This window comes from Anolis carolinensis, chromosome 2 (assembly GCF_035594765.1).
Source record: "Anolis carolinensis isolate JA03-04 chromosome 2, rAnoCar3.1.pri, whole genome shotgun sequence".
NCBI classification, from domain to species: Eukaryota; Metazoa; Chordata; class Lepidosauria; order Squamata; family Dactyloidae; genus Anolis; species Anolis carolinensis.
This window is the reverse complement of record NC_085842.1, coordinates 30244425-30270645: the sequence shown is the minus strand read 5'-3', so window position 1 is coordinate 30270645 and position 26221 is coordinate 30244425. Positions and strand designations below refer to the sequence as shown.

The following is a 26221-nucleotide window of genomic DNA, read 5'->3' as shown; positions in this document are numbered from 1 at the left end:
AGTCTCACTTATCCAACATAAACGGGCTGCCAGAATGTTGGATAAGCGAATATGTTGGATAATAGGGAGAGATTAAGGAGAAGCCTATTAAACATCAAATTAGGTTATGATTTTAACGAATTAAGCACCAAAACATCATGTTATACAACAAATTTGACAGAAAAAGTACAGTAGTTCAATATGCAGTAATGCTATGTAGTAATTACTGTATTTACAAATTTAGCACCAAAATATCACAATATATTGAAAACATTGACTACAAAAATGCATTGGATAATCCAGAACGTTGGATAAGCGAATGTTGGATAAGTGAGACTCTACTATATATGCCATAAGAAAGGTCACGAAACACACGATTTGCCTCCTATTATGTGTGGGGTATACATATATGAGTCCCTTTTGCTAATCATAGGTGAGCAACTTTTGTCATCTCAGGTTCAAGGATTCCAACTCCCATTTGCCCCACACAGGATGGCCAATGATTGGGGTGATGGGAGACCGAGTCCATGAACTGGCCATAGGTTGCCCTTGCCAGACCAGGCACAGCCCCTTCTTTCAAAGAGAAAGGGCATTTATTCTTCTCTGAATATATGTATCCCAGGGCTCTTCATCATGTCTCCATGTGAAACAGACTTTCAACGTGTTAATTAATATGTGGCCACATTATTTATTGACATTTGCAGCCTGTCTTTCATCCAGTGTGGTCAAGGCGACATACGTGGTTCACTTTACCTGAACTCACAACACATTATCGCAGTTCAATGCTATGGAATCATAGGAGTTTCAGCTTTACTACATCTTTAGCCTTTCCTGCCAAAGCGTGCTGGTGCCTCACCAAACTACCTCTCAAAACATCCCATAACACTGAGCCATGGCAGCTAAAGTGGTGTACAAACTGCATTAATTCTGCAGTGTAGACGCACACGAGGACATGAAAGAATGGATTTAAACTACACGAAAAACGTGTCGAAGGCTTTTATGGCCGGGATCAAAGGGTTGTTGTATGTCTTTCAGGGCTGTGTGGCCATGTTCCAGAAGTATTCTCTCCTGACGTTTCGCCCACATCTATGGCAGGCATCCTCAGAGGTTGTGAGGCATGGAGAGACTAGGCAAGGAAGGTAAATATATATCTGTGGAGAGTCCAGGGTGTGACAAGAGTCCTTTGTCAGTTGGAAGCCAGTTAATGTTGCAGTTAATCACCCTAATTAGCATTGGAAAGGTTTGTCTCTTGCCTGGGGGGCATCCTTTGTTCAGAGTAATTAGACGTCCCTGGGGCTCCTCTGCCCTCAGAGTGTTGCTTCCAATCTACTGTTCTGATTTTGGAGTTTTTTAATACTGGTAGCCAGATTTTGTTCATTTTCATGGTTTCCTCCTTTCTGTTGAAATTGTCCACATGCGTGTGGATTTCAATGGCTTCTCTGTGTAGTCTGACATGATAGCTGTTGGAGTGGTCAAGCATTTCTGTGTTCTCAAATAATATACTGTGTCCAGGTTGGTTCATCAAGTGCTCTGCTCTGTAGATTCCACCTACAATTAGGATTATAAGAGCTGTTCAATAGCAGAATAGGGTATGGCGGAGTCTCCTTCTCTGGAGGTTTTCGAATAGAGGCTGGATGGCCACCTGTCAGGACTGCATGGCAGAACGAGATTGGACTGAACGACCCTTGGTCTTTCTTTCAATACTGTATTCTATGATTTTCAGCATTAAAAGATGTTCTGAGGTTCTCACAAATCAAGGTCCAAGGTGTTGTTCAATGCACATTTTACATGCTTCATAATTAATCTTACACAGGAGCTGAGACCACATTTGCTCCTGAGACTTCCTTTCATGTTATGATACTATTTGGTATCATAATGTGAAGCTTTTGTTTTTGTAGGCTTTGGCCTTCATTCTTGGGGCTTACTAAGTCACTCATGATAAGACTTTTCCACAAGTACAAACACTATTGACTCAGGAGCAAATATTGCTGCATATAACCCCTGACTGGATGTTTGTTTCTCTTGGATATTGCCAAAGAAGAGGTGTTCCACATTTCTCTAGATCGAACTGTGAATTTGGCTGAGAATTTCCAATTCACTTCTGCATTTTGTACACAAGAGGTGAGTCTTTATTTCCTCCCTTCTGTGTGTGACATCCAAATGCATAACAGTTGAATGTGTGATATGATGATGAGGAATCTCTAATTCAGAGCTTTCCAAATGGTGTCATGGCATGTTAGGGTGTCGGGTGCAGCATGTAGCCATGTCGCATGAAAATAATGAGAAACCTCTGAAGTCTATGTAAAATAAGCAATAAATCATATATTTTAAAAATATAAATGAAAGGCCTTTGGTCTTTCTCATGGGCTGAGAGAATGTGATTGCTCAAGTTCACTGATTGGGTTTCATGCCCTAGTAGGAATTTGAATCCTGTTATCCAGAGTCATGGTATAAAGCAGTGGTTCTCAATCTGGGGTCACCAGATGTTTTTGGCCTATGACTCCCAGAAATCCTAGACAGTTTACCAGCTGTTAGGATTTCTGGGAGTTGAAGGCCAAAAATATCTGGGGACCCCAGGTTGAGAACCACTGGTCTAAAGGTAAAATGTCTACACCACACAAATTACGTCTGGGTGCCCTTGCACTGTTCTGGGAATGGGTTGGGCAATTTCAGAATAAAAGCCCAAATGCATCCTATCTAAGGTCAAATAAGCAGTTTTGGTATATGAAGAAGCAGATCTCTTCTCACTGGTGGTCATTAAAAGTACAATTGAAAACTAAAGATCAACAAAAAAATATGTCCCTTTATGGCATTCAAAATCCAATCTCCAAGGTAGCTCTTTTATCGTAGGACCAATTCTATTTATTTCTATTTCGAACTTTACAAATAGTTGTCTGGCTGTTGGAAGAAGACTGAAAGTCAATGACAATTCTCAGTTTCTCCTAAGCTCTAAGATTCTTAAGTACAGTAGAGTCTAACTTATCCAAGCTAAGCGGGCCGGCAGAAGCTTGGATAAGCGTATATGTTGGATAATAAGGAGGGATTAAGGAAAAGCCTATTAAACATCAAATTAGGTTATGATTTTACAAATTAAGCACCAAAACATCATGTTATACAACAAATTTGACAGAAAAAGTAGTTCAATACGCAGTAATGTTATGTTGTAATTACTGTATTTACGAATTCAGCACCAAAATATCACGATATATTGAAAACATTGACTACAAAAATGGCTTGGATTATCCAGAGGCTTGGATAAGCGAGGCTTGGATAAGTGAGACTCTACTGTATTGCCTTAGCAATGTTTGCCTCTGAAAAGCCAAAGGCTCCAATTTATGATATGCAGGATTATGGGAACCATTGGTGACTGATGTCTCCTATTTCAATGGAGCAGAGAATCCAAGGAATGAATGGTACTGAATCCTATTCCTAAAAAAAGGGATAGTGCCTTCAAAGGTGAGAACTGACATAGTGTAATAGTTTTAGTGTTGAACTACAGCAATTGTAATCAAATCCTAACTCAGTCATGTAAAACCACTGGGTGACTTTTTACACTCTCAGCTTCATAATTAGGCAAAGGCAACCTCCCTTTGAAGGCAACCTTCCTCTTTGCCACGAAAATCCCATGATAAATTCTCCTTAGGATTGTCATAAGTTAGAAATGACTGGAGGATACACAACAACAATCTTGAAGAGGTCCTACTGACCCAATGACATGGGAGCTGCAATCTAAAAATGCGGGATGGTGAAGAAACCCCAAATCATGCAGCATATTTGATCTGCCATTAAATCATTGAGAATAATTTATTTTCAGTTGCTGTGATGTCTCAAGCATTTTTCTGCCTGCTCCTTCTCCTCTGTCTGGATCCCGGTTCTACTTCTAGAGGAGATACTGTGGTGGTCACTAGCAGTGGCCCAATCCAGGGCAAACACATCATGACAGAGTCTGGGATGGTGACAGCTTTCTTGGGAATCCCATATGCTGAACCTCCTGTGGGAGAATTGCGTTTCCAGAAGCCCCGTCCCCATCAACCTTGGAGTCATATCCTGGAGGCCACCAGCTTTGCCAATTCCTGCTACCAAGAGAGTTCTGATCCTTACAGGTATAACCAGGTGCTAGACTCAGATCCCATCCCTTCGGTCTCTGAGGACTGTCTTTTCCTCAACATTTGGGTGCCTTATCCCCTGCCTATGGGGCCAGCTGCTGTCCTTGTCTGGATCCACGGAGGTGGCTTTTTCATGGGCACTGGTTCTTACGATAAAAGCCTGCTAGCTGCCACTGAGAACATCATTGTGGCTTCCCTCAACTACCGCCTGGGTGCACTGGGCTTTCTAGCTCTGCCTCCAGGTGCTCCGGGGAATGCTGGCTTGTGGGACCAACACTTGGCATTGCATTGGTTGAAGGACAACATTGCTGCCTTTGGTGGGGATCCCACTCGGCTCACCCTAGGAGGTCAAAGTGCTGGGAGTGCATCCGTCGGTTTCCACCTTCTGTCACCAGTGAGCCAACCCGTCTTTGCTCAGGCCACTTTACAAAGCGGGGCTGCCATTTCCCCCTGGGCCTGGGTGAGTCCTGAGGAGGCCAAGGCCAGAGGGAGACATCTAGGCCAGATGTTGGGCTGTGCGGAGAATGATGACAAAGGTGTGGTGAACTGCTTGCAGAGAAAGGATCCAGGAGAGGTTATGCGGAAGCTACCTGGTACTGAGCCAAGGAACCTGATAACAACTATCTTTGTACCAACAACAGATGGGGAATTCCTTCCAGATGACCCCAGGAATCTTCTGGAAGCCAGAAGCTTCCCACTTAAGCCCATCTTGACTGGCTTCACCACGGAGGAGGGCACACTTTTCCTCATGGATAATGCTCCCGGTTTAAGTATATCTAATGAGAGCCTGATCAATCACAAGCAGTTACTGCAGGGTCTCCGGCTTGTGGCACCCAAGGCTTCCCAGTGTGCCATTCAGGCTGCAGCATTCCTGTATACCCTGGGGAACAACGGAAAAGAGCGATACCGCAATGCAATGGTCAAAGCTGCAGGGGACCATATGTTCTTGTGTTCCGTGGCTGAAGTGGCCACCCAGATGGCAAAGGCTGGAAGCCCTGTTTTTGCCTACGTATTCACACACCATCCCCCCTATGCAGGTGCCCCTGACTGGATTGGGGCAACCCATTGTGCTGAGCTGCCCTATATGGTTGGTAACATACTGTCTCTGACACGAAGCAATTTGACCGATCCAGAGGCTGAGAAAATATTGAGCCAAAGAGTTATGCGGTATTGGGGACAGTTTGTGAGAACTGGGTAAGTGATCTCTTGCACTTAATATTCTAGATGCCTCCTCTGTTCCTCCCTTTTCAACCTCTTGCAATTGCCTCCTTTTCCAAATATCAGGATCCAACTTGACTTGCTTCCTTTTCTATAGATGGAGAGCTAGCTTCTTGTCTTCATTTGAATTTTGAGCTGTGTTTCTGGGTGGTGGTTTTGAAAACAAATCGCTGAAATACAACTCAGGTCCTTGAGAAGCCACATTTTGCAAAGCACTTGGAAATGCGCACTGATTGCCTTAGAAAGTTGGCCTTAGATAGCTTCACAGATACTCAAACAGGTCAATTTGGACAGTCTTTGGCCAATCTGGTAGATGAGATCATACTACTCTGTAATGTGTTTATCATGGCAAATACTAAACAAATGCTCATTGATGTTACATGGATTGCTTGGAGAGAGCCACTGTGGCGAAATGATTTGAATGTTGTACAGCAACTCCAGAAACCAGGGTTCAAGTCCTTATTCAGGGCCTTTCCATACAGCTGAATAAAATCCCACATTTTCAGCTTTGAACTGGAATATATGGCAGTGTGGACTCAGATAACCCAGTTCAAAGCAGAAATTGTGGGATTTTCTGCCTTGATATTCTTGGTTATGTGGCTGTGTGGAAGTGCCGTCAGTTATGGAAGTCCACTGGATGATTAAGGGCAAGTTATGTATTCTCAGCTCCAGAATACCCTGGGATAAGGTTTGCCATAGGATCACCATAGGTCAGAAATGACTTAAAGGCACAGAACAACAAGAACATAGTGAATTGAATGATTGATTTTAGATTTTGGACTTGGCAGTTTTATAGGTTGGACACGTTTACTTTGTAGACATGGCATTAGGTAGACTTAGGAAGATTTGGCAACTGCACCATTATCTCCACTTTTCTCCCCCATTTTTTCTTTCCCATGACAAGTAAGATTTTCTTCCCTCACAGGTCTCCTAATGAGGAAAATGCCCAAGACTGGCCTATCTTTACAGGACAGAATTTCTTCCGCATCGACATAGAGGGATCCGAGGCAAAGGAAATGTCACCCACTCTGTATTGTGGAATCTGGGACTGGCTGGAACCCAGAGGTAAGTGGCGTGGAAGAGACACCTAGCTGGCTTATCCTCTTATCCTGTGAGATGTGATTTAAATGTTAGACACGCTGCTCATGATGTCTTTGTTGACACACAGTACATGAATTCACATCTATACATGGTTACATAATAGTCACCAAATAACTAGGATATTGGCAAGGCCATTGCAAACATGTAAAAGTTTACAGTCAGCCCTCCACTTTTGCAGACTTACCTTTTGCAGATTTGCTTAATATGTTCTCTCCACAAATCTCTAGGTCCTCCAGAGCAGCCCTATGGTCCAGAGATCTGAGAGAAAACAATTTTCTAGACATTTGTAGTTTCTCTAGGATGATTTTATGGTTAGCTACTGCACTGGAGGACTTAGAGATTTCTAGAGAGGTGTTCTCCTAAGTAAAAAAAAATAGCATTTCACTTTTTAAAAAAATTGTGGCCTTCCCACTTTCACAGGGTGTTATAATCCTATCCTTAGAAAATTGGAAGGTCTACTGTATACACTTTGCTAGAGCAAACTAAAGTAATTACAAATGAACAAAGAAAGGTCTTTGTTGGATATTGATCATTATGGATATTAATGACTGGGAGAAGGGAAGAGATTGGTCACTATGCTACTCCCATTTGTCAACACTGGGCTGGTACACTATCCCTAATAATAATGGGGGAGACAGGGGAAAGCATGCAGGAAAAAGCCTAATAAGTAGCTGGGGGTACTAGGAAAGTGAGAAAATTTTCTTTAGGAAGCCTGGACATTATTGGAGACTTCACATTTCAGTGTCAAACAGGCAGGATGGGTTGTGATGGCTGTATTTAACAGTAGAATTGAGAATCTCTAGTCTTCAAACTGAAGTATTCCTTTATCTCCCTACTGGCGTCTTCTGTTGATATCTCCACTTACTGATATCTGATATATTTGCCAGTTTCAAGAAGAAGAAAAAAATCTTGCTTTTAGACTTGTTCTGTTTACTAGTTGGAAAAATGCAGTGGACACTTACCATGTCTCTGAAACTTATGTTGGAGTAATAATCTCAGATGACAAATGGTAAGCATTTCAGTTGTATAGCAACAAGGCTGATGAGGTGTTGAGATGGACGGAAAACAGACCAAGCTGTTATTAGAAACTCTCTCTTAAGCAGTGGGTGATGGAGAAAAAAATTAAGCAGAAACATTTGGGATGGGGGGCACTGAAGCAAAGCATCTCACATGCATTGATTGACTCAAGAAAATAAATGAAGAGTTGAGAGGGAAAAATCAGTCAAGTAACAGAGACTATCTAGATCAGTGGTTCTCAAACTTTCTAATGTCATGACCCCTTGACACAGTTCCTCACGTTGTGGTGACCCCCAACCATAACATTATTTTCATTGCTACTTCATAACTGTAATTTTGCTACTGTTATGAATTGTAATGTAAATATCTGATACGTAGGATGTATTTTCATTGATACAAATTGAACATATTTAAAGCATAGTGATCACAAAAACAATATGTTTGGGGAGTGTGGACAATAGGTGACAGATTTGCAGTACCTTCAATCGAATCAGCTCTGACTTCCACAGACCACTGAGACCCTCACGAATGACAGACCTGGACTAAACTTGGCACATAGAATCCCCATGACCAGCAGAAAATACTGGAGAGGTTTGGGGGAATTGACAGTGATTTAGGGGAGATGTAGTTCACCTACATCCAGACAGCACTGTGAACCAAAACAAGGATGGATCTGGACCAAATTTGACACAAATACCCGATACGCCCAAATCTGAATACTGGTTGGGTTGGTGGGGGGATTGATTTTGTTACTTGGGAGTTGTGGTTACTGAGATTTATAGCTCACCTACAATCAAAAAGCATTCTGAACCCTACCAGCGATAGAATTGGGCCACACTTCCCACACAGAACTCCCATGACCAACAGAAAATACTGGAAGGTTTGGTGGGCATTGACCTTGAGTTTTGGAATTGTAGTTCTCCTACATTCAGAGAGCACTGTGGATTCAAACAATGATGGGTTTGGACCAAACTTGGCACGAATACTCAATATGCCCAAATTTGAACACAGCAGAGGAGAGCTTTTGGTGGGAGGATTCACCGTCTGGTTCCAAAAAGGAAGAGGACAGTCGGAGAGATTTTCAGCCTTCTCTGCCAAAGGGGTTCCTAAGACCACCAGAAATATGTGTTTTCTGATGGTCTTTGGCGGCCCCTATGAAACCCCCTCGCGATTCTTCCAGGGATCCTGACCCCCAGGTTGAGAGACGTTGCTCTAGAGCAGGGGTCCCCAAACTAAGGCCCGGGGGCCGGATGCGGCCCTCCAAGGTCATTTACCTGGCCCCCGACCTCAGTTTTATAATATAATATTTTTATATCAGTTTTAATAATATAATATATTGTAATACATATAATATTGATAATAATCTTATGTTATACAATATAATACTAATAGTAATACCATATAATAATATTAATTGTATGTTATATATTACATATTATATAATAGTATAGTGGTATAGTTCAATATAGTAATATATAATGCTAATATTGTGTTATGCTAATAATATAATATATTGTATGTACATACAGCTGCTCTGAGTCCCCTTCGGGGTGAGAAGGGTGGGATATAAATGTAGTAAATAAATGCAGTAAATAAATAATTAATTTTAGACTTAGGCTCAGCCAAAGTCTGAAATGACTTGAAGGCACACAACAACAACAGTTCTAATTAACTTGACTATTTCATTGGCCAGAAGCAGGCCCACACTTTCCATTGAAATCGTAATAGGTTTATGTTGGTTAAAATTGTTTTCATTTTTAAATATTGTATTGTTCTTTCGTTGTTGTTGTTGTTGTTGCACTACAAATAAGACATGTGCAGTATGCATAGGAATTTTTTTTTTCAAATGATAATTCGGCCCCTCCACAGTCTGAAAAATTGTGGACCGGCCCTCTGTTTAAAAAGTTTGGGGACCCCTGCTCTAGAGGCACCTGATATCATCCCATAAACAATCTGCAGAAAAACCTGCTTTCTTAGTTTGCTAGGAATCCAGTGCTTATAGCCTGCAATCATCACACTGTGACGGGGTCTACACTGCCATATAACCCAGATTATCAAAGCAAATTATCAGATTATGTGCTTTTAACTGGATTATATGAGTCTACACTGCCATATAATCCAGATCAAAGCAGATAATCTGGATTTTATACGACAGCGTAGAAGGGTCCTAAGAGACAGTCAGGTAGGGAGCACTTCACAATCAAAACAACAGAAAGGAAAGCAGGTGGGATTTTATCTTGTTGATTTGTCAATATTGAGGCTAGTATAGGTGGTGACAAGTAAATTCCATGATTTTTACTGAGGTATCAAAGTGCCTTGGCAGATTGTAATTCAATCAAGACCTGTTTTTCTTGAATTTATGTAATTGTTTTCCAGATTCTGAAATGGAGGACATTCCCACCAGTGGAATTTCTGGCAATCAATGAAACTTCAGAGATGTTTCTTAGCAGCATCAAGTCACCTTCTCTGTTACTTCAACCCTGAAGTGGAGCTCCATTATAAGAATTCTTCTGTGGCATTTATACTTTGCAATGGAAGATCATAGCGATCATAACCTTTGGGAGAAAATGGCATTCACTTTCACAGCCATTTGAAAATCATAACCTTTTGTAAAAGTATGATCTTTCAGAGAAGAGCCAAAAACTAGTTTGAGTAAAATATTCTCTTCAGTGGTATATATCCACATATACTTATGTAAGGCAATTTGATTTTCAGTTGTTAGACTGATAACCGAGTTGTCTCTGATGCATAAAATATAGCAATTCTTCAGAAATGTTCTTTTCAGTGCCCAAAAACATCTACTCTCCTATACAATCTTGTTTCTATATCATGTCTCTCAAGAGACAAAAATAAAGTCCACTTTGTTAAAAATAACATATCTGGTTTACTCACAACCTTCATGGATTCAGCCTACAGGTACATAACTTGTCAATCCAGTTACAGATAAGATTTGAAGTAGTAACTCTGTGCAGATAACACAGGGCATATTTCTTACAATCAACAGCAACATGAGTTTGCTCTTAACAGTCCAAAGTCTTGTGGCGTCTCTGTGTTCTAAAGTAGAGTCTGAGATCTCAGCAGTCCCAGACCTGATCATATGGTCTGCAGCCCTCCTACAACCTCAAGAAACATAGAGTAAAGCTGCATACCAAAACATACATGTACAATATCTATACAATACAGTAAGCAATCAGAATCATATACAAACCAAATTACTAGTGGAGGCTTGAAGAAGGTTGCTATTTCCAACAAAGACATTTTCAGAATCTCGTTTTAATACATAAAAAGAGACTATTTGAAACTCTTTGAAATCATGAATGGTAGCTTGAAAGTATTATATCAGCTCTTCTACTATAGCTTCCCAGTCCATAAATAAATAAAAGAGGTCAGCAACTAAGGGGACATGTTAATTTTGGTGATTTTTCGAACCAGGATCTTTTCCATTATCCAGATGGAGACTATCAGGGGCGCTAGAGAAAGAAGGATTGTCCTTCTTTGATTGAAAGAAGAAGGTGGATGGTGGGTTGAAGGAGGAAAACCATTTCCCACTGTTTTCCTGTTATTTCCCCCACCCATGACCCCATTGTGGAAAAAAAACCCCCATCCTTTATGATATGGGAAGCAGGGAGGGATGACCAGCGAAAATGGGGGAATTGGTTTTCCTCCTTCAACTCCACCCCATAAATGGGACAACCCTTCTCTCTCTAGTGCCCCTCCTGGTGGCACTAGATAATGGAACAGTACCTAAACCGGCAGCAGTTATAATTCACAGCATTATCACATGCTTGTCATCCCATGACTGATAAAAGGTGAATGGAGGCCAGAAGCAGGTGGGAGCACTTCTAAACATGGCCTTGATCATTTCATGCTTTCTTCCCACTGGTTGGAAATCATTTAGGAGAAATCAATAAATGGTTCCATCTGACCAGCCAAATGACTGCCAGAAGAAATTCTCTTTTAAAAAATATGGTAAAAGGCCATTTGATGTTACATTCTGAGTTGGAACTGGCTAGAATTCCAGAGGTGCATCTACATTATGGAATTAATGCAGTTCGATACCACTTTAAGTGCCATGACTCAATGCTATGAAATCATAGGAGTTGTGGTTTTACACAGTCTTCGCCTTCTTTGCCAAATAGTTCTGGTGCCTTGCTGAACTATGACTTTCACATGATTTCACAGCATTGAACCATAGTATCTAAAGTGGTAACAAGCTGAATGAATTCTATGGTTTCTAGGTGGATTGCAGTAGAGAAAAGCATAATATCCTTTGATGTGATAGATGCCAATACGCCTCCCCAACAAGTAGTAAAAATGGTCCCCTGAACCACAAACTTGACCAGGATTGCCCCAGATCCCCATGGATGAATGACACAACCCAGGGCTGAGCTGACACCCCCCTCCCAATACACACACACACACACACACACCACACACATTTGGGATTTTATCACATGAACCTGCAATTCCATGAAACTGATAACACTATGCAACAAAATATGAAATAAATTATTTTCCTGGTTTGAAAATGTTATTTCCTGTTTAATTGTGCATTCCATATTTTGAAAGTAGTTGCTTTCCTCCAGAAATTTTGCTTTTTGTGGCCGCCACAAACTATGTTGCATTGGTAGAAACTCTAGGAGATATTCAATGAAAAGCTATAGCAAAATGTGCCGCAGGTGTCCTGCAAAAACAATTTTTTTGCAGTTTAATAAACTTTCCCCATGTTTTCATGATAGAACCAACTAGGAAATGACATTTATAACCCAGGAACAAAAATCATGTTACATAGTGTAATATATCAATTATTGAACTGCTGTTTGGAACCAAAACAATTTAAACAGTTGTTAATTAATCCTTTCTCATTCATTAGGCAGATGTTTAACATTTTATTTTCTATTTTACATAGAAAATAGAATATTTTTTAAAATTACAACATTAAAATTAACGACACAGTACACCACCAAAGTTCTGGCTCTGATATAGAAATCATGGCTGGAAAGAGGCATTTATACAATATTACAAGTAAGAGATACATGCCAAAGAAAATAGGCCATGAAACACATGAGTTGTCTCCTATTATTGTGCGTGGAGTGCATAGGTGAGCAACCTTTGGTCTCAGGACCCTTCTACACTGCTATATAAAATCCAGATAATTTGATTTGAACTGGACTATAGATTCATTTAATCTATAGATTGTTGTGATGTCTCATGGGCCATGTAGTCCCCTTCCTAGTATTATTGTGGGAGACGAAGAGGAAAACTTGGGTTTCCCACCGTTTCAGCCAGAATTGGAGCCCTTGCACCTGCAAGATGTTTGCCCACAAGAAATCAGCCAAACAAGCCTTGAGCAGAAATCTCCCCTGTTCTCTTGCCGGGATAATTATAATCGAGATAGAGGCGCTAGGGAGGCGAATCGCCGAAGCGCCAGAATCGCTGCCAGACAATTAGCTGATTAAGCCTGTTTCCCTTGGGAAATCTTAAGGAGTCATGCATCTGGACACAGTATGGGTTTCGCTTCTTGTTCCCCAGGGAAAGTGTTCCTTGGCGGGAAAACAAGATCCTATATAGGTGTTTACCCGCAAGGAAATCTTTGCGGAGTCAATTCGTCAGCTTCAGGAGTAAGATCGTGTGTGGACTACGCTACTCCTGTTCCCTGTTTCCAGGACCTTGCCATGGACCTTGTTCTAGTTCCAAGCCTGCCTTGTTTCCAGGATCTTGCCACGGACCTTGTTCTTGCTTCTTGCCTCTTGTTGCCACGTATCAAGCCTTGTTTGCCAAGAATCTAGTTTGCTTCCAGCCTTGTTGTCAAGCTCCATTGGACTTAAGGACCCTGTCATTTCCCCACACTTTGCTTGGCAAAGTGTGTGTTTCGGTTATTGGATTATAACTTTGGACTCTAATATCACATATTGGACATTGTTTTCCTGGACTATATTTGACCTTTCCTGAAAGGACTACTTCTGAGCTATATTCTTCATTTGTTTTTATTGACTTTATATATTCCTTTAATAAAGATATTAGATAGAATCTGGCCTCTGCGCATGGTTATTGGTGCTCTGTAGCCTGGGTCCTGACAATTGTGTAGATCAGGGGTCCCCAAACTTTTTTAACAGGGGGCCAGTTCACGGTCCCTCAGACCATTGGAGGGCCGGATTATAGTTTTTTTTAAAAAAAGCTATGAACAAATTCCTATGCGTACTGCACATATCTTATTTTGAAGTAAAAACAAAAACAAAAAAGGAACAAATACAGTCTCAATGTTAATAATAATAATAATAATCATAATCATCATCATCATCATCAAAATAATAAAGAGGGTTGGAAGAGACCCCTTGGGACATCTACTCCCTCCCCCTTTTGCTTTTGTGCATCACATCATAATCAAAGCACCCCTGACAGATAGCCACCCAATAACAGCAACAACAACAACAACAACACCACCATAATAAACATGGTTGGAAGAGACCCCTTGGGCCATAGAGTCCAACCCCTTTCTCCCTTTGTGAACCAAAACATAAAGCACCCCTGACCAACAACAACAACAACAACAATAATAATACACTAAAAATCAGGGTTGGAAGAAATTGCTAGCCTTCAAGAAAAATGAATCCACGACAGGGCTGCAAAGGAGGGAGTCTGTGTGGCAAGATAAAACGGGAGCCCTCTACCTTTTACCACAGGCATGCCCCTATTGTTGTTTCGCCTCCTCCATTGCAGGAAGGCGCATACCAGGTGAGGGAGGAGGAGGAAAAGGAGTGTGCGAGGTGAGCGAGGAGGCAGGAAAGGCACCCATCTTTCCCTCCTCTCTCGTTCTGTGCAGGCCTTCCTCAGCAGTAGCGAGGAGGAAAGGAGGAAAGGCCCACGCCTTTTCCTCGCCCCGTGAGGCCCTTCCTCGACAGCGGGAAAGTTGCGTGCGTGACGAGGAAATGGCGTGCGCCTTTCTCACTTCTCTCACCTCACGCGCACCTTTCCCACTGCCTTCCTCGACGGCACATGCCTTTTCCTCGCCTCGTGCAGCTCTTCCTCGGCGGCAGCAGCGGGAAAGGTGAGTGCAGGGCGAGGAAATGGCGTGCGCCTTTCTCACTTCTCTCACCTCACGCGCACCTTTCCCACTGCCTTCCTCGACGGCACATGCCTTTTCCTCGCCTCGTGCAGCTCTTCCTCGGCGGCAGCAGTGGGAAAGGTGAGTGCAGGGCGAGGAAATGGCGTGCACCTTTCCTCCCTCACCCTGCGCTCACCTTTCCCGCTGCCTCCCTCAGCAGCGGCAGCGGGAAAGCGCCCCACGCAGCGGGGGAGGAATGCCTTTTCCTCCCCCCGTGCAGCCCTTCCTCGATGGTGGGAAAGCTGCCCCTGGGGTGAGGGAGGAAAGCCGCACACCTTTTCCTCGCCCCGTGCGGCCCTTCCTCAGCAGCGGCAGTGGGAAAAGTGCCTGTGGGGCGATGGAGATAAGAAAGGCATGTGCCTTTTCCTCCTTCTCCACACTACATGCAACTTTCTTGGCGGAGGAGGAAGGAGCCACCACCGCGGGGGCCGGATAAATGGCTCCGATGGGCCGGATGTGGCCCGCGGGCCGTACTTTTGGGACCCCTGGTGTAGATTCATATAATCCAGTCCACAGCAGATGTGTCTGGCCGCTGTGTCGGACTGGATGGGGGCCAATAAATTGAAATTGAATCCAGACAAGACGGAGGTCCTCCTGGTTAGTCGCAAGGCTGAACAGGGAATAGGGTTACAGCCTGTGTTGGACGGGGTCACACTCCCCCTAAAGACGCAGGTTCGCAGTCTGGGGGTGATCCTGGACTCATCGCTGAGCCTGGAGCCTCAGGTTTCAGTGGTGGCCAGGAGAGCCTTCGCACAACTCCGCCTCATGCGCCAGCTGCGCCTGTTCCTTGGGAGGTCTGACTTGGCCACGGTGGTCCACGCTCTGGTCACATCCTGGCTGGATTACTGCAACGCACTCTATGTGGGGCTGCCTTTGAAGATGGCCCGGAAGCTCCAGCTGGTGCAGCGGGCGGCAGCCAGGTTAATAACGGGAGCGGCTTACAGGGGGCATACAATCCCCCTGCTAAGCCAGCTCCACTGGCTGCCGATATGCTACCGAGCCCAATTCAAAGTACTGGTTTTGACCTACAAAGCCCTAAACGGTTCTGGTCCTGCCTATCTATCCGAACGTATCTCCTCCTATGAGCCCGTTAGAACCTTAAGATCTTCCGGGGAGGCCCTGCTCTCGATCCCACCTGCCTCGCAGGCGCGGCTGGTGGGGACGAGGGACAGGGCCGTCTCGGTGGTGGCTCCTCGGCTGTGGAACTCCCTCCCCAGCGATATCGGCAAACCCCATCCCTCCTGGGATTTAGAAGAAAATTAAAAACTTGGCTCTGCACCCAGGCATTCAGCAAATAAGCTCATTGGCTGATGTAATCGGGTCGCAAATCTGTAATTGTAGCATTAGTGAATGACTGAGGATGGTGCAATATCGCTGCCTTGCAGCGTTTTAATTTTTGTATACTTTTTATCATCTTTTTATCATGTTTTTATCATGTTTTAATTGTTTTGTTTTATAGTATATTTGTTGCTGGCCCTCGTGGCAGAATGTAAGCCGCTCTGAGTCCCCTCGGGGAGAAGGGAGGGGGAATAAATGCATGTAATAAATAAATAAATAAATAAATTATATGGCAGTGTAGACGGCGCTTCAGGTTCTTGGATTCCAACTCCTATTTGCCCCACACAGGATGGCTAAAGATGGGGTGATGGGAGACGGAGTGCATGAACGTCTGGAGGGCCATTGCTTGTGTCTGCCAGGCCAGATATAGACCCTTATTTCTAAGAGAAAGGATATTTATTATTTTCTGAAAATCTATATCTCAGAGCCAGATCTTTGCCAGTGTGTTGTTCATGATTACTCCACATGAAACAGACTTTCAACATATTAATATGCGGTCACATTATTTATTGACATTTGCAACCTGAATGACCCTTGGTGTTTCTTCCAAAACTGTATTCTATAATTTTCAGCATTAAAAGATGTTCTGAGGTTCTCCCTGGTGAAACAACCATCACAAATCAAAGTCCAAGGTGTGTTTCAATCCACATTTTACATACTTCATAATTAGTCTTACACAGGAACTGAGATCACATTTGCACTTGAGTCTTCCTTTCATGTTAAGATACCATGTGGTATACATGAAGTATTTGTTTTTGTAGGATTTGGCCTTCATTCTTGGGGCTTACCAAGTCACTCATGATAAGACTTCTCCACAAGTACAAACACTATTGACTCAGGAGCAAATATTGCTGCATAAAACTCTTGGCTATGTGTTTGTTTCTCTTAGATATTGCCAAAGCCAAGGTGTTCCACACTTCTCCAGATTAAACTGTGAATTTTGCCGAAAATTTCCGAGCCACTTCTGCATTTTGTACATACGAGGTGAGTCTTTCCATCCCCTCTATTCTGTGAGCAGCATCAAAATGCAATCTTGAAGAGCAACTTTAAAGCTATCCAAAATTTAGACTGACTTACTGACCCAATGATATGGGAGTTGTAATCTAAAAATGCGGGATGGTGAAGAAACCCCAAATCATGTAGCATATTTGATTTGCCATTAAACTATTGAGAATAATTTCTTTTCAGTTGCTGTGATGTCTCAAGCATTTCTCTGCCTGCTCCTTCTCCTCTGGCTGGATCCCAGTTCTACTTCTAGAGGAGATACTGTGGTGGTCACTAGCAGTGGCCCAATCCAGGGCAAACACATCATGACAGAGTCTGGGATGGTGACAGCTTTCTTGGGAATCCCATATGCTGAACCTCCTGTGGGAGAATTGCGTTTCCAGAAGCCCCGTCCCCATCAGCCTTGGAGTTATATCCTGGAAGCCACCAGCTTTGCCAATTCCTGCTACCAAGAGAGTTCTGATCCTTACAGGTATCAGCCGGTGCTAGACACAGATCCCATCTCTCCAGTCTCTGAGGACTGTCTTTTCCTCAACATCTGGGTGCCTTCTCCCCAGCCCTCGGGGCCAGCTGCTGTCCTTGTCTGGATCCACGGAGGTGCCTTTTACATGGGCACTGGTTCTTATGATAAAAGCCTGCTAGCTGCCACTGAGAACATCATTGTGGCTTCTCTGAACTACCGCCTGGGTGCACTGGGCTTTCTAGCTCTGCCTCCAGGTGCTCCGGGGAATGCTGGTTTGTGGGACCAATCCTTGGCATTGCATTGGTTGAAGGACAACATAGCTGCCTTTGGTGGGGATCCCACTCGGCTCACCCTGGGGGGTCAAAGTGCTGGGAGTGCATCCGTCGGTTTCCACCTTTTGTCACCAGTGAGCCAACCCGTCTTTGCTCAGGCCACTTTACAAAGCGGGGCTGCCATTTCCCCCTGGGCCTGGGTGAGTCCTGAGGAGGCCAAGGCCAGAGGGAGACGTCTAGGCCAGATGTTGGGCTGTGCGGAGAATGATGACCAAGGTGTGGTGAACTGCTTGCAGAGAAAGGATCCAGGAGAGGTTATGCGGAAGCTACCTAGTACTGAGCCAAGGAACCTGATAACAACTACTTTTGTACCAACAACAGATGGGGAATTCCTTCCAGATGACCCCAGGAATCTTCTGGAAGTCAGAATCTTCCCACTTAAGCCCATCTTGACTGGCTTCACCACGGAGGAGGGCACCCTTTTCCTCATAGATAATGCTCCTGGTTTCAGCTTATCTAATGAGAGCCTGATCAGTCACAAGCAGTTACTACAGGGTCTCCGGCTTGTGGCACCCAAGGCTTCCCAGTGTGCCATTCAGGCTGCAGCATTCCTGTATACCCTGGGGAACAATGGAAAAGAGCGATACCGCAATGCAATGATCCAAGCTGCAGGGGACCATATGTTCTTGTGTTCTGTGGCTGAAGTGGCCACCCAGATGGCAAAGGCTGGAAGCCCCGTTTTTGCCTACGTATTCACTCACCCCCCTCCCTTCACAGGTGCCCCTGACTGGATCGGGGCAACCCATTGTTCTGAAGTACCCTATATGGTTGGTAACATACTGTCTCTGACAGGAAGCAACTTGACAGATCCAGAGGCTGAAACAATATTGAGCCAAAGAGTTATGCGGTACTGGGGACAGTTTGTGAGAACTGGGTAAGTGATCTCTTGCACTTAATATTCTAGCTGCCTCCCTCTGTTCCTCCCTTTTCTACCTCTTCCAGTTGCCTCCTTTTCCAAATATCAGGATCCAATTTGGCTTGCTGCCTCTTCCATAGATGGAGAGCTAGCTTCTTGTCTTCATTTGAATTATGAGCTGTGTGTCTTAGCGATGATCTTGAAAACAAACTACTGAAACATGTCAGAATGCATAGCCAGGGGCCAGGGTGCGTCAGGGAGTGGGTTTCTTCAAACACCATTGATCATCTGCTCCGCACCAGCACCCTGATGAAATTGGTGAAACTTCTGCCCTCACCAATTCCTCCAAAGTCATCTGCAGTCTGTAGTTTAAACATTTATTCAGTATTTACAAATTATATCTACAAAACTCAGCAAAAGCCATCGCTCGAAGCTGGCATTTTTCTTTTGCCTCTCGGCATGGCAAAAACACAGCTCAACTGAGATAAGAAAGCACATTCCTTAGTCTGAAGGAAGTTCTGACCTCCAAGGCCGGAAATCATGTCTCATAGGTCACAGCAGGCTGTCAGTCAAACTGGCCTGCTGTTAACTGTTTCATTGCTGAAACACACACTTGCAAAACAGCAGAAACACTTGATTTACATTTCATATACACACAACCAAAAATCCAACAAAACACAACTCAGGCCCTTGAGAAGTCACATCTTGCAAAGCACTTGGAAAAGTGCACTCTTTAAGCTAAGTTGGCTTCAAAAATACTCAAACAGGTCAACTGTTTGGATAGTCTTTGGCATATCTGATAGATAAAATCATATTACTCTGCAAGCTGTTTATCACGGCAAATACTAAACAATTGTTCCTTGATGTTACATGGATTGCTTAGAGCAGTGGTTCCCAACCTGTGGGTCCCCAGGTATTTTGGCCTACAACTCCCAGAAATCCCAGCCAGTTTACCAGCTGTTAGGATTTCTGGGAGTTGCTCGCCAAAACATATGGGGACTCACATGATGAGAACTACTGGCTTAGAGGGAGCCACTGTGACAAAATGACTTGAATGTTGTACAGTAACCCCGGAGTCCAGAGTTCAGGCCCCTGTTCAGCTATGGAAGTGCACTGGATGACTTTGGGCAAGTTATGTATTCTCTGCTCCAGAATACCCAATGATAAAAATTACCTTAAGGTCACTATAAGCCAGAAATGACTTCAAGGCACACAAGCACAAGAACATTGATTGATTGATTTTATTTTCTGGACTTGGCAGTTTTATAGGTTGGACACATTTACTTTATAGACATGGTATTTGGTAGGTTTAGGAAGATTTGGTGATTGCACCATTATCTCCACTTTTCTCCCACATTTTTTCTTTCCTATGACAGATAACATTTTCTTCCCATCGCAGGTCTCCTAATGAGGAAAATGCCCAAGAGTGGCCTATCTTTACAGGACAGAATTTCTTCCGCATCGACATAGAGGGATCCAAGGCAAAGGAAATGTCACCCACTCTGTATTGTGGAATCTGGGACTGGCTGGAACCCATAGGTAAGTTGTATGATTCCTGAGGGAGTGGTGTGGTGCTGGCTTATCCTCCTGTGAGATGTGATTTAAATGATATGAAGGCTGTTCCTGATGTCGTTGTTGACATGAATTCATATGAATTCATATCTATACATGGCTGCCTAATAGTCACCAAAATAACTAGGACATTGGCAATGCCATCACAAACACGTAAAAGTTTACAGTCAGCCCTCCACTTTTGCAGACTTACCTTTTACAGATTTGATTAATATGTTCTCTCCACAAATATCTAGGTCCTCCAGTGCAGCCCTATGGTCAACTTCCAGAAGACCGAGAAATTCTGAGAGAGAACATATTTCTAGGTCTTCTTGCATGATTATATGGTGTGCTGGAGGATCTAGAGCAGTGGTTCTCCACCTGTGGGTCCCCAGATGTTTTGGCCTTCAACACCAAAAATCCTAACAGCTGGTAAACTGACTGGGATTTCTGGGAGTTGTAGACCAAAACACCTGGGGACCCACAGGATGAGAACCACTGATTCCTAGGGATGTGTTCTCCTAAGTAAAAAGAATAGAATTTTAATATATATATATTTTAAAAAAATATTGTGTCCTTCCCACTCTCACAGGGTCCTATAATCCTAATCCTAGCTAATTAGAGGTCCTACTGTATACACTTTTCTAGAACAAACTGAAGTAATTACAAATCAATAAAGCAATGTCTTTGTTGGATATTGATCATTATGGATATTAATCACTGGGAAAGGGAAGAGATTGGTTTCCACACAGGACATACTGCTCTATCTGGATATTAAAAAATGTCAGTTCTTTCTGAACATTTTAAGTATTTAATATTTAATATTTAAATATGTTATATTCTATTGTTCTAAATGTATTTATTGTATTTTGTTAAATTATCCAATTGTTTTAATTGCTTATGTTTTATCTTTTTGTATTGTATATTGGCATTGAATTTTTGCCAGACTGTGAGCCGCCCTGAGTCCCTTCGGGTGAGAAGGGCGGGATAGAAATGAGGGAAATAAATAAATAATAAATAAATAAGCATAGGTAAAGGTAAAGGTTTTCCCCTGACATTAAGTCTAGTCATGTCTGATTCTAGAGGTTGATGCTCATCTCCATTTCTAAGCCTAAGAGCTGGCATTGTCCATAGCCACCTCCAAGGTCATGTGGCTGGCATGACTGCCGGAGAAGTACCTATTAATCTATTCACATTTGCATGTTTTCGAACTGCTAGGTTGGCAGAATCTGGGGCTAACAGAGGGAGCTCACTCCACTTCCCAGATTCAAACCATCAATCTTTCGGTCAGCAAGTTCAGCAGCTCCGTAGTTTAATCCAATGCACCACCGGGGGCTGGACATATAAGATAGTAAATTAGTGCAACTGAAAGAAGAACGCTCTGACCCTCACAATGTGAGTATGGGCCCAAGGGTATAGAGAAAGGCGAAATGTGAGGCATGAGAGTTGGATGAACCCCTGGAGTAGGCTAAGAGTTTGTGAAGTAAGAGTTCAAAAGCTGAAAGAGGAAATAGATTTAGACATGATTATAGCATTGGAGCAATGCATACAAAGGTGGTCTTTACTTTTGCATGTTCTTGATGTGGAACTTATTAGGAAGTAATAATGTGGAACTTGGAGAAGGAATAGGAGTCTTTCAGAGCATCATGGTGAAATTTAGGCTGGATAGCTGGCTGAGTATTACAAAAGCCATGCTTCTTAGGCCCCTTCCACACAGCTGAATGAAATCCCACATTATCTGCTTTGAACTAGAATATATGGCAGTGTGGACACAGATAACCCAGTTCAAAGCAGATATTGTGGGATTTTCTGTCTTGATATTCTGGGTTATATGGCTATGTGGAAGGGCTCTTCGGCCCTTTCTACACTTACATATAAAATCCAGACTATCTGTTTTGAATTGGATTGTATAACAGTGTAGATTCAGTCCAGTTCAAAGCGTTATCTGCTTTGATAATCTGGATTATATAGCAGTGTAGATAGGGTCTTAGAGACAGTCAGGTAGGAAGCACTACCCAAGATTTTATCTTGCAGATTTGTCAATATTGGGGCTAATATAGGTAGGTGGTGACAAGTAAGTTTCATGATTTTTACTGAGGTGTAAAAGTGCTCTGGCAGATTGCAATTCAATTTGCATTGTTCAGACCTGTTTACTTGAATTTATGCAATTGTTTTCCAGATTCTGAAGTGGAGGACATTCCCAGCAGTGGAATTTCTGGCAATCAGTGAAACTTCAGAGATGTTTCTCAGCAGCATCAAGACAACTTCTCTGTTATTTCAACCCTGAAGTGGAGCTCCACTATAAGGATTCTTTTGTGGCATTTTGACTTTGCAATGGGAAAGACATTTTCAGAATCTCATTATAATATTATAAAAGGAGAAGGCTATTTGAAACTCTTTGAAATCATTAATAGTAATTTGAAAATATCATATCAGCTGTTGTACTATAGCTTCTCAGCCAATAAATGAATAAAAGAGGTCAGCAACTAAGGGGACTTGTGAATTTTGGTGATCTTTCAAAGAAGTTTTTAATTATATAAGTTTCTCACATGGACAGTGGTTGCATCTTATTGCATGTGTCCTCAAACTTTTTGTTACTGAAATCAGCTATTTGCCACCAGGGGGCACTGTAGGTTTGTTGCTCAGCACACCATGCTGCTTTGAAAGCCAGGAAAAATGTACTCAGGTTTGAAGACAATAATATAAATTTTATTCATCTGGCCAGATGGCTGTTAGAACAGCGTACATGCTCCAAAGAACCAACATCTATACACATAATCTATCTATACACGCAATAAAAGTGAAAATCTGTATGTGTGTATGTGGCACAGGTATCTGCTCACACAGATAACCTCCAGCCTCCATAAACAGCTACAGTTTGTAGTGCTAAGGAGGCACCAAGCCACTACCTTTGCAGGTTATCGCAAGCACATCCCAGTATTACTTTTTTTCTCCATTTGTATGACCCCACCTACTGCCTCTCCCTTAACTCTTTCCTACACTTTCTTATGGCACGCAGCAAACAGAGGAATTGATCAGCAACTGAATATACTGGAGAGGTTTGGGGAGAATTCACCATGATTTATAGGAGTTATAGGGATTGGGATGTATAGTTCACTTGCAATCTAAGAGCACTCTGAACCCCACCAACGATGGACACGGAACTAACTTGGCACACAGTCCCAACATGGCCAAATTTGCATACTACACTTTGGGGCTGATCTGGGGCTAGAAACCCAGCTAAGATCTGTCAAAACATGTTATACATTTATAGTTATTATTATTAGGGGATGTCACTTTTTTGATAACCTGATGACATACCCAAATTAATTAGGCTTGTGGTTTTCATTGTGTGCCTTTGAGTCAGTTCAGTCTGAAGTTTGGGAAGGGGGCCGGGTAAATGACCTTGGAGGGCCACACCCAGCCGGAAGTCCTTAGTTTGGAGATTGCTGTTTTATTATGTCAGTAATTTATTACCTGGGAGCATGAATAGCCATAAGTGATGACTTAAATGCCTAAATCAGCTTTCCCAATTCAGAGTTCTCCAGATGCCATGGTTCAACTCAGGTCATTCACAATGCAACCATTGGAAAGCACTCATTGGAGAGGTAAAAAGGCAAAGGTTTTCCCCTGACATTAAGTCTAGTCGTGTCCGACTCTGGGGGTTGGTGCTCATCTCAATTTCTAAGTCAAAGAGTCAGCATTGTCTGTAGATACCTCCAAGGTCATGTGGCTGGCATGACTGCATGGAGCGCCGTTATTTTCTTGCCGGAGGGGTACCTATTGATCTACTCACATTTGCATGTTTTTGAATTGCTAGGTTGGCAGAAGCTGAAGCTAACAGCGGGAACTCACCCTGCTCCCCGGAATCGAACTGCCGACCTTTCGGTCAGCAAGTTCAGCAGCTCGGTGGTTTAACTCACTGTGCCACTGGGTGCTCCATCCCATTGGAGAAGTATGGCCTAAATACAATAGATCCACTGAATCAATGAGATTCACTTTTGCAACATTCCTACAGATGAGATAAACTATTTGATTTAGGTCTTTGTAATACAGTTATAAAGTCCACACTGGCCACATGGCTCACCAGAAGTATCAGTACTTATCTTTTTTTTCTGTTCTGCATTATAAATGATCATACATGGTTATGAATTGTCAATGCTTTGATCTGTCCGCAGAAAAGAAAACAGGCAAAATGGCATGTCTAAACTCTCTTTTTGCTTCCCTGTCTCGTGGTCTTTGTGACAGTTTGATAGACAAAGCTTCTCTTACTATCTTTATCAAACTAGCCTCCAGTTCTCTATTTTAGGCAGCATGGGAAGTAGTCTTAGGGACCTTCCAGACTGGCCCTATATCCCAGGATCTGATCCCAGGTTTTCTGTTTATCCCAGATTATCTAGCAGTGTGGATTCATATAAAACAGTTTAAAGCAGAAAACCTGGGATCAGATCCTGGGATATAGGGCCTGTCTGGAAGGGCCCTTAGATATAAGTTGAAGATGCTGCAATAGTTGAAGATTTCCCACATCTTGGTTCAGTCATTATACAGAATGGTGACTGCAGTGAAGAAATCAGAAGACTTGATTGGCATTTATGAAGAAACGTGACAAGATCCTGAGATGGAAAGATAGGTCATTGAATGCAAAATGTTCCATGCCATTGTATTTCCCATTTCTTTTAGTGTTTGTGGAAGCTGGGTTGCCTGGACAGTGGAAAAAAAGTTGATGAGAAGATCAATTCATTTGAGGTGTGATTCTGGGGAAGAGTTCTGCAGATACTGTGAACCACTAAGAAGGCAAATCAATGGGTTCTAGTGCAAATTATGTCTCAGTTCTTCCTGGAAGCCCAAATGACCAAATAGAGGCTGTCAGACTTTGGCAATATCATGAGACGAGATGACGCACCAGCAAAGATTGTAATGTGTCATTGAAGGCTTTCATGGCCGGAATTACTGGGTTGTTGTGAGTCTTCCGGGCTGTATGGCCATGTTCCAGAAGCATTCTCTCCTGATATTTCGCCCACATCTATGACAGGATGCCTGCCATAGATATGGGCAAAACATCAAGAGAGAATGCTTCTGGAACATGGTCATATAGCCTGGAAGACTCACAACAACCCAAGGATGGTAATCCTTGGGAAAAAGTAGAGGTCATTTGGAAAAAGAGGAAGACTGAATTCCAGACTGATAGGATAAAGCAGAGATGTAACAGTTCAGACTCTGCAAGATCTGAGCAGGACTGTTTAGGATAAGGGGACTTGGAGGTCCCTCATTCATGGGATCACCATAAGTCAAAGTCAGTTAACAACAACAACAACAACAGCAACAACAGCAACAACAGCAACAACAGCAACAACAAATTAGCTGCCACATACAAAAGAACACAATAATCTTACACTTGAGATGAGCAATTTGATGTTAGGCCTTTGGAATGCAGACCTAAATTTTGTGCTGTATCTGTAACTGGCATCACTGTGTTAATCATACTTTGTACCATAGGCCAGACATTCATAGAATTATCATTAACATCAATAACTGAAAATGAGCTATTCGAGTTATATTTGAACAACATGGCTGGAAAATGTTACTATAAACACTTTCGTGAGCCTTGGCAGATGAGACTTAGGCTAGTATTAAGAAGGAGAGGTGCCATTTGGCCTTTGAATCAGATAGCAAAATCGTATCTCAGGTTGGTAGTAGTGGCCCAGGAGTGGCAAGAGGCTAGTTAACTCTTCTGGTAAATAATGGGGCTCCAGATTTTCTCCAGTAAGTCCTAGCAATATTTGCATGTACAGTTACTGTAAATGAGGGAGTAGCTGCAGGAAAAACAGACCATTCCCAGCACCTATTACTTCAGGGATTTCCCTATAAAAGAATCACCTTTTGTCCAGAGAAACTGGGATCTGTCCAGCAAGTTCCAAATTGTACAATAAGGCCCTGTGGCTGAAATGAATTCCGGATGACTGACAAACTGGCAGAGACCTGAGTTGCTGAATCCCAAGTCAGGACACCTTGCGTAATTCCACCTAATTTGAGCAACACTTACTTCCTGGCTAACCAGTTTGACCATATGGACTACAGGGAATTGGGGAGTGATATCCCAGATTAATTTCTGACATTCTTCAACGTCAGATGCTTAGGACAAACCCAGAG

General features: G+C 42.8%; 2 protein-coding genes across 2 annotated transcripts; both read left to right on the top strand.

Annotated features, from left to right (window-relative positions):
- The first annotated feature begins 1810 nt into the window (after positions 1 to 1810).
- On the top strand, positions 1811 to 10295 carry LOC100561946 (cholinesterase). The gene is made up of 4 exons (XM_008105614.2): positions 1811 to 2100; positions 3794 to 5279; positions 6229 to 6368; positions 9798 to 10295. The coding sequence occupies exons 2-4, from the start codon at positions 3802 to 3804 to the stop codon at positions 9845 to 9847; spliced, it is 1668 nt and encodes a 555-aa protein (XP_008103821.1). The 5' UTR covers positions 1811 to 2100; positions 3794 to 3801; the 3' UTR covers positions 9848 to 10295.
- Positions 10296 to 16725: 6430 nt separating this feature from the next.
- LOC100562140 (cholinesterase) lies at positions 16726 to 22561 on the top strand. The gene is made up of 4 exons (XM_016991726.2): positions 16726 to 16848; positions 17053 to 18538; positions 19920 to 20059; positions 22251 to 22561. Exons 2-4 carry the CDS (start codon positions 17061 to 17063, stop codon positions 22298 to 22300), a joined length of 1668 nt encoding a protein of 555 aa, XP_016847215.2. The 5' UTR covers positions 16726 to 16848; positions 17053 to 17060; the 3' UTR covers positions 22301 to 22561.
- Positions 22562 to 26221: the final 3660 nt, after the last annotated feature.

What these genes read in the sequence shown, in the direction of transcription:
- LOC100561946 (XM_008105614.2), top strand. Translation starts at nt 3,802, where the DNA reads ATGTCTCAAGCATTTTTCTGCCTGCTCCTTCTCCTCTGTCTGGATCCC. An exon ending in GGACAGTTTGTGAGAACTGG is followed by an intron (nt 5,280 to 6,228) that starts GTAAGTGATCTC and finishes CTTCCCTCACAG; the next exon opens with GTCTCCTAATGAGGAAAATG. An exon ending in GGACTGGCTGGAACCCAGAG is followed by an intron (nt 6,369 to 9,797) that starts GTAAGTGGCGTG and finishes ATTGTTTTCCAG; the next exon opens with ATTCTGAAATGGAGGACATT.
- LOC100562140 (XM_016991726.2), top strand. Translation starts at nt 17,061, where the DNA reads ATGTCTCAAGCATTTCTCTGCCTGCTCCTTCTCCTCTGGCTGGATCCC. An exon ending in GGACAGTTTGTGAGAACTGG is followed by an intron (nt 18,539 to 19,919) that starts GTAAGTGATCTC and finishes TTCCCATCGCAG; the next exon opens with GTCTCCTAATGAGGAAAATG. An exon ending in GGACTGGCTGGAACCCATAG is followed by an intron (nt 20,060 to 22,250) that starts GTAAGTTGTATG and finishes ATTGTTTTCCAG; the next exon opens with ATTCTGAAGTGGAGGACATT.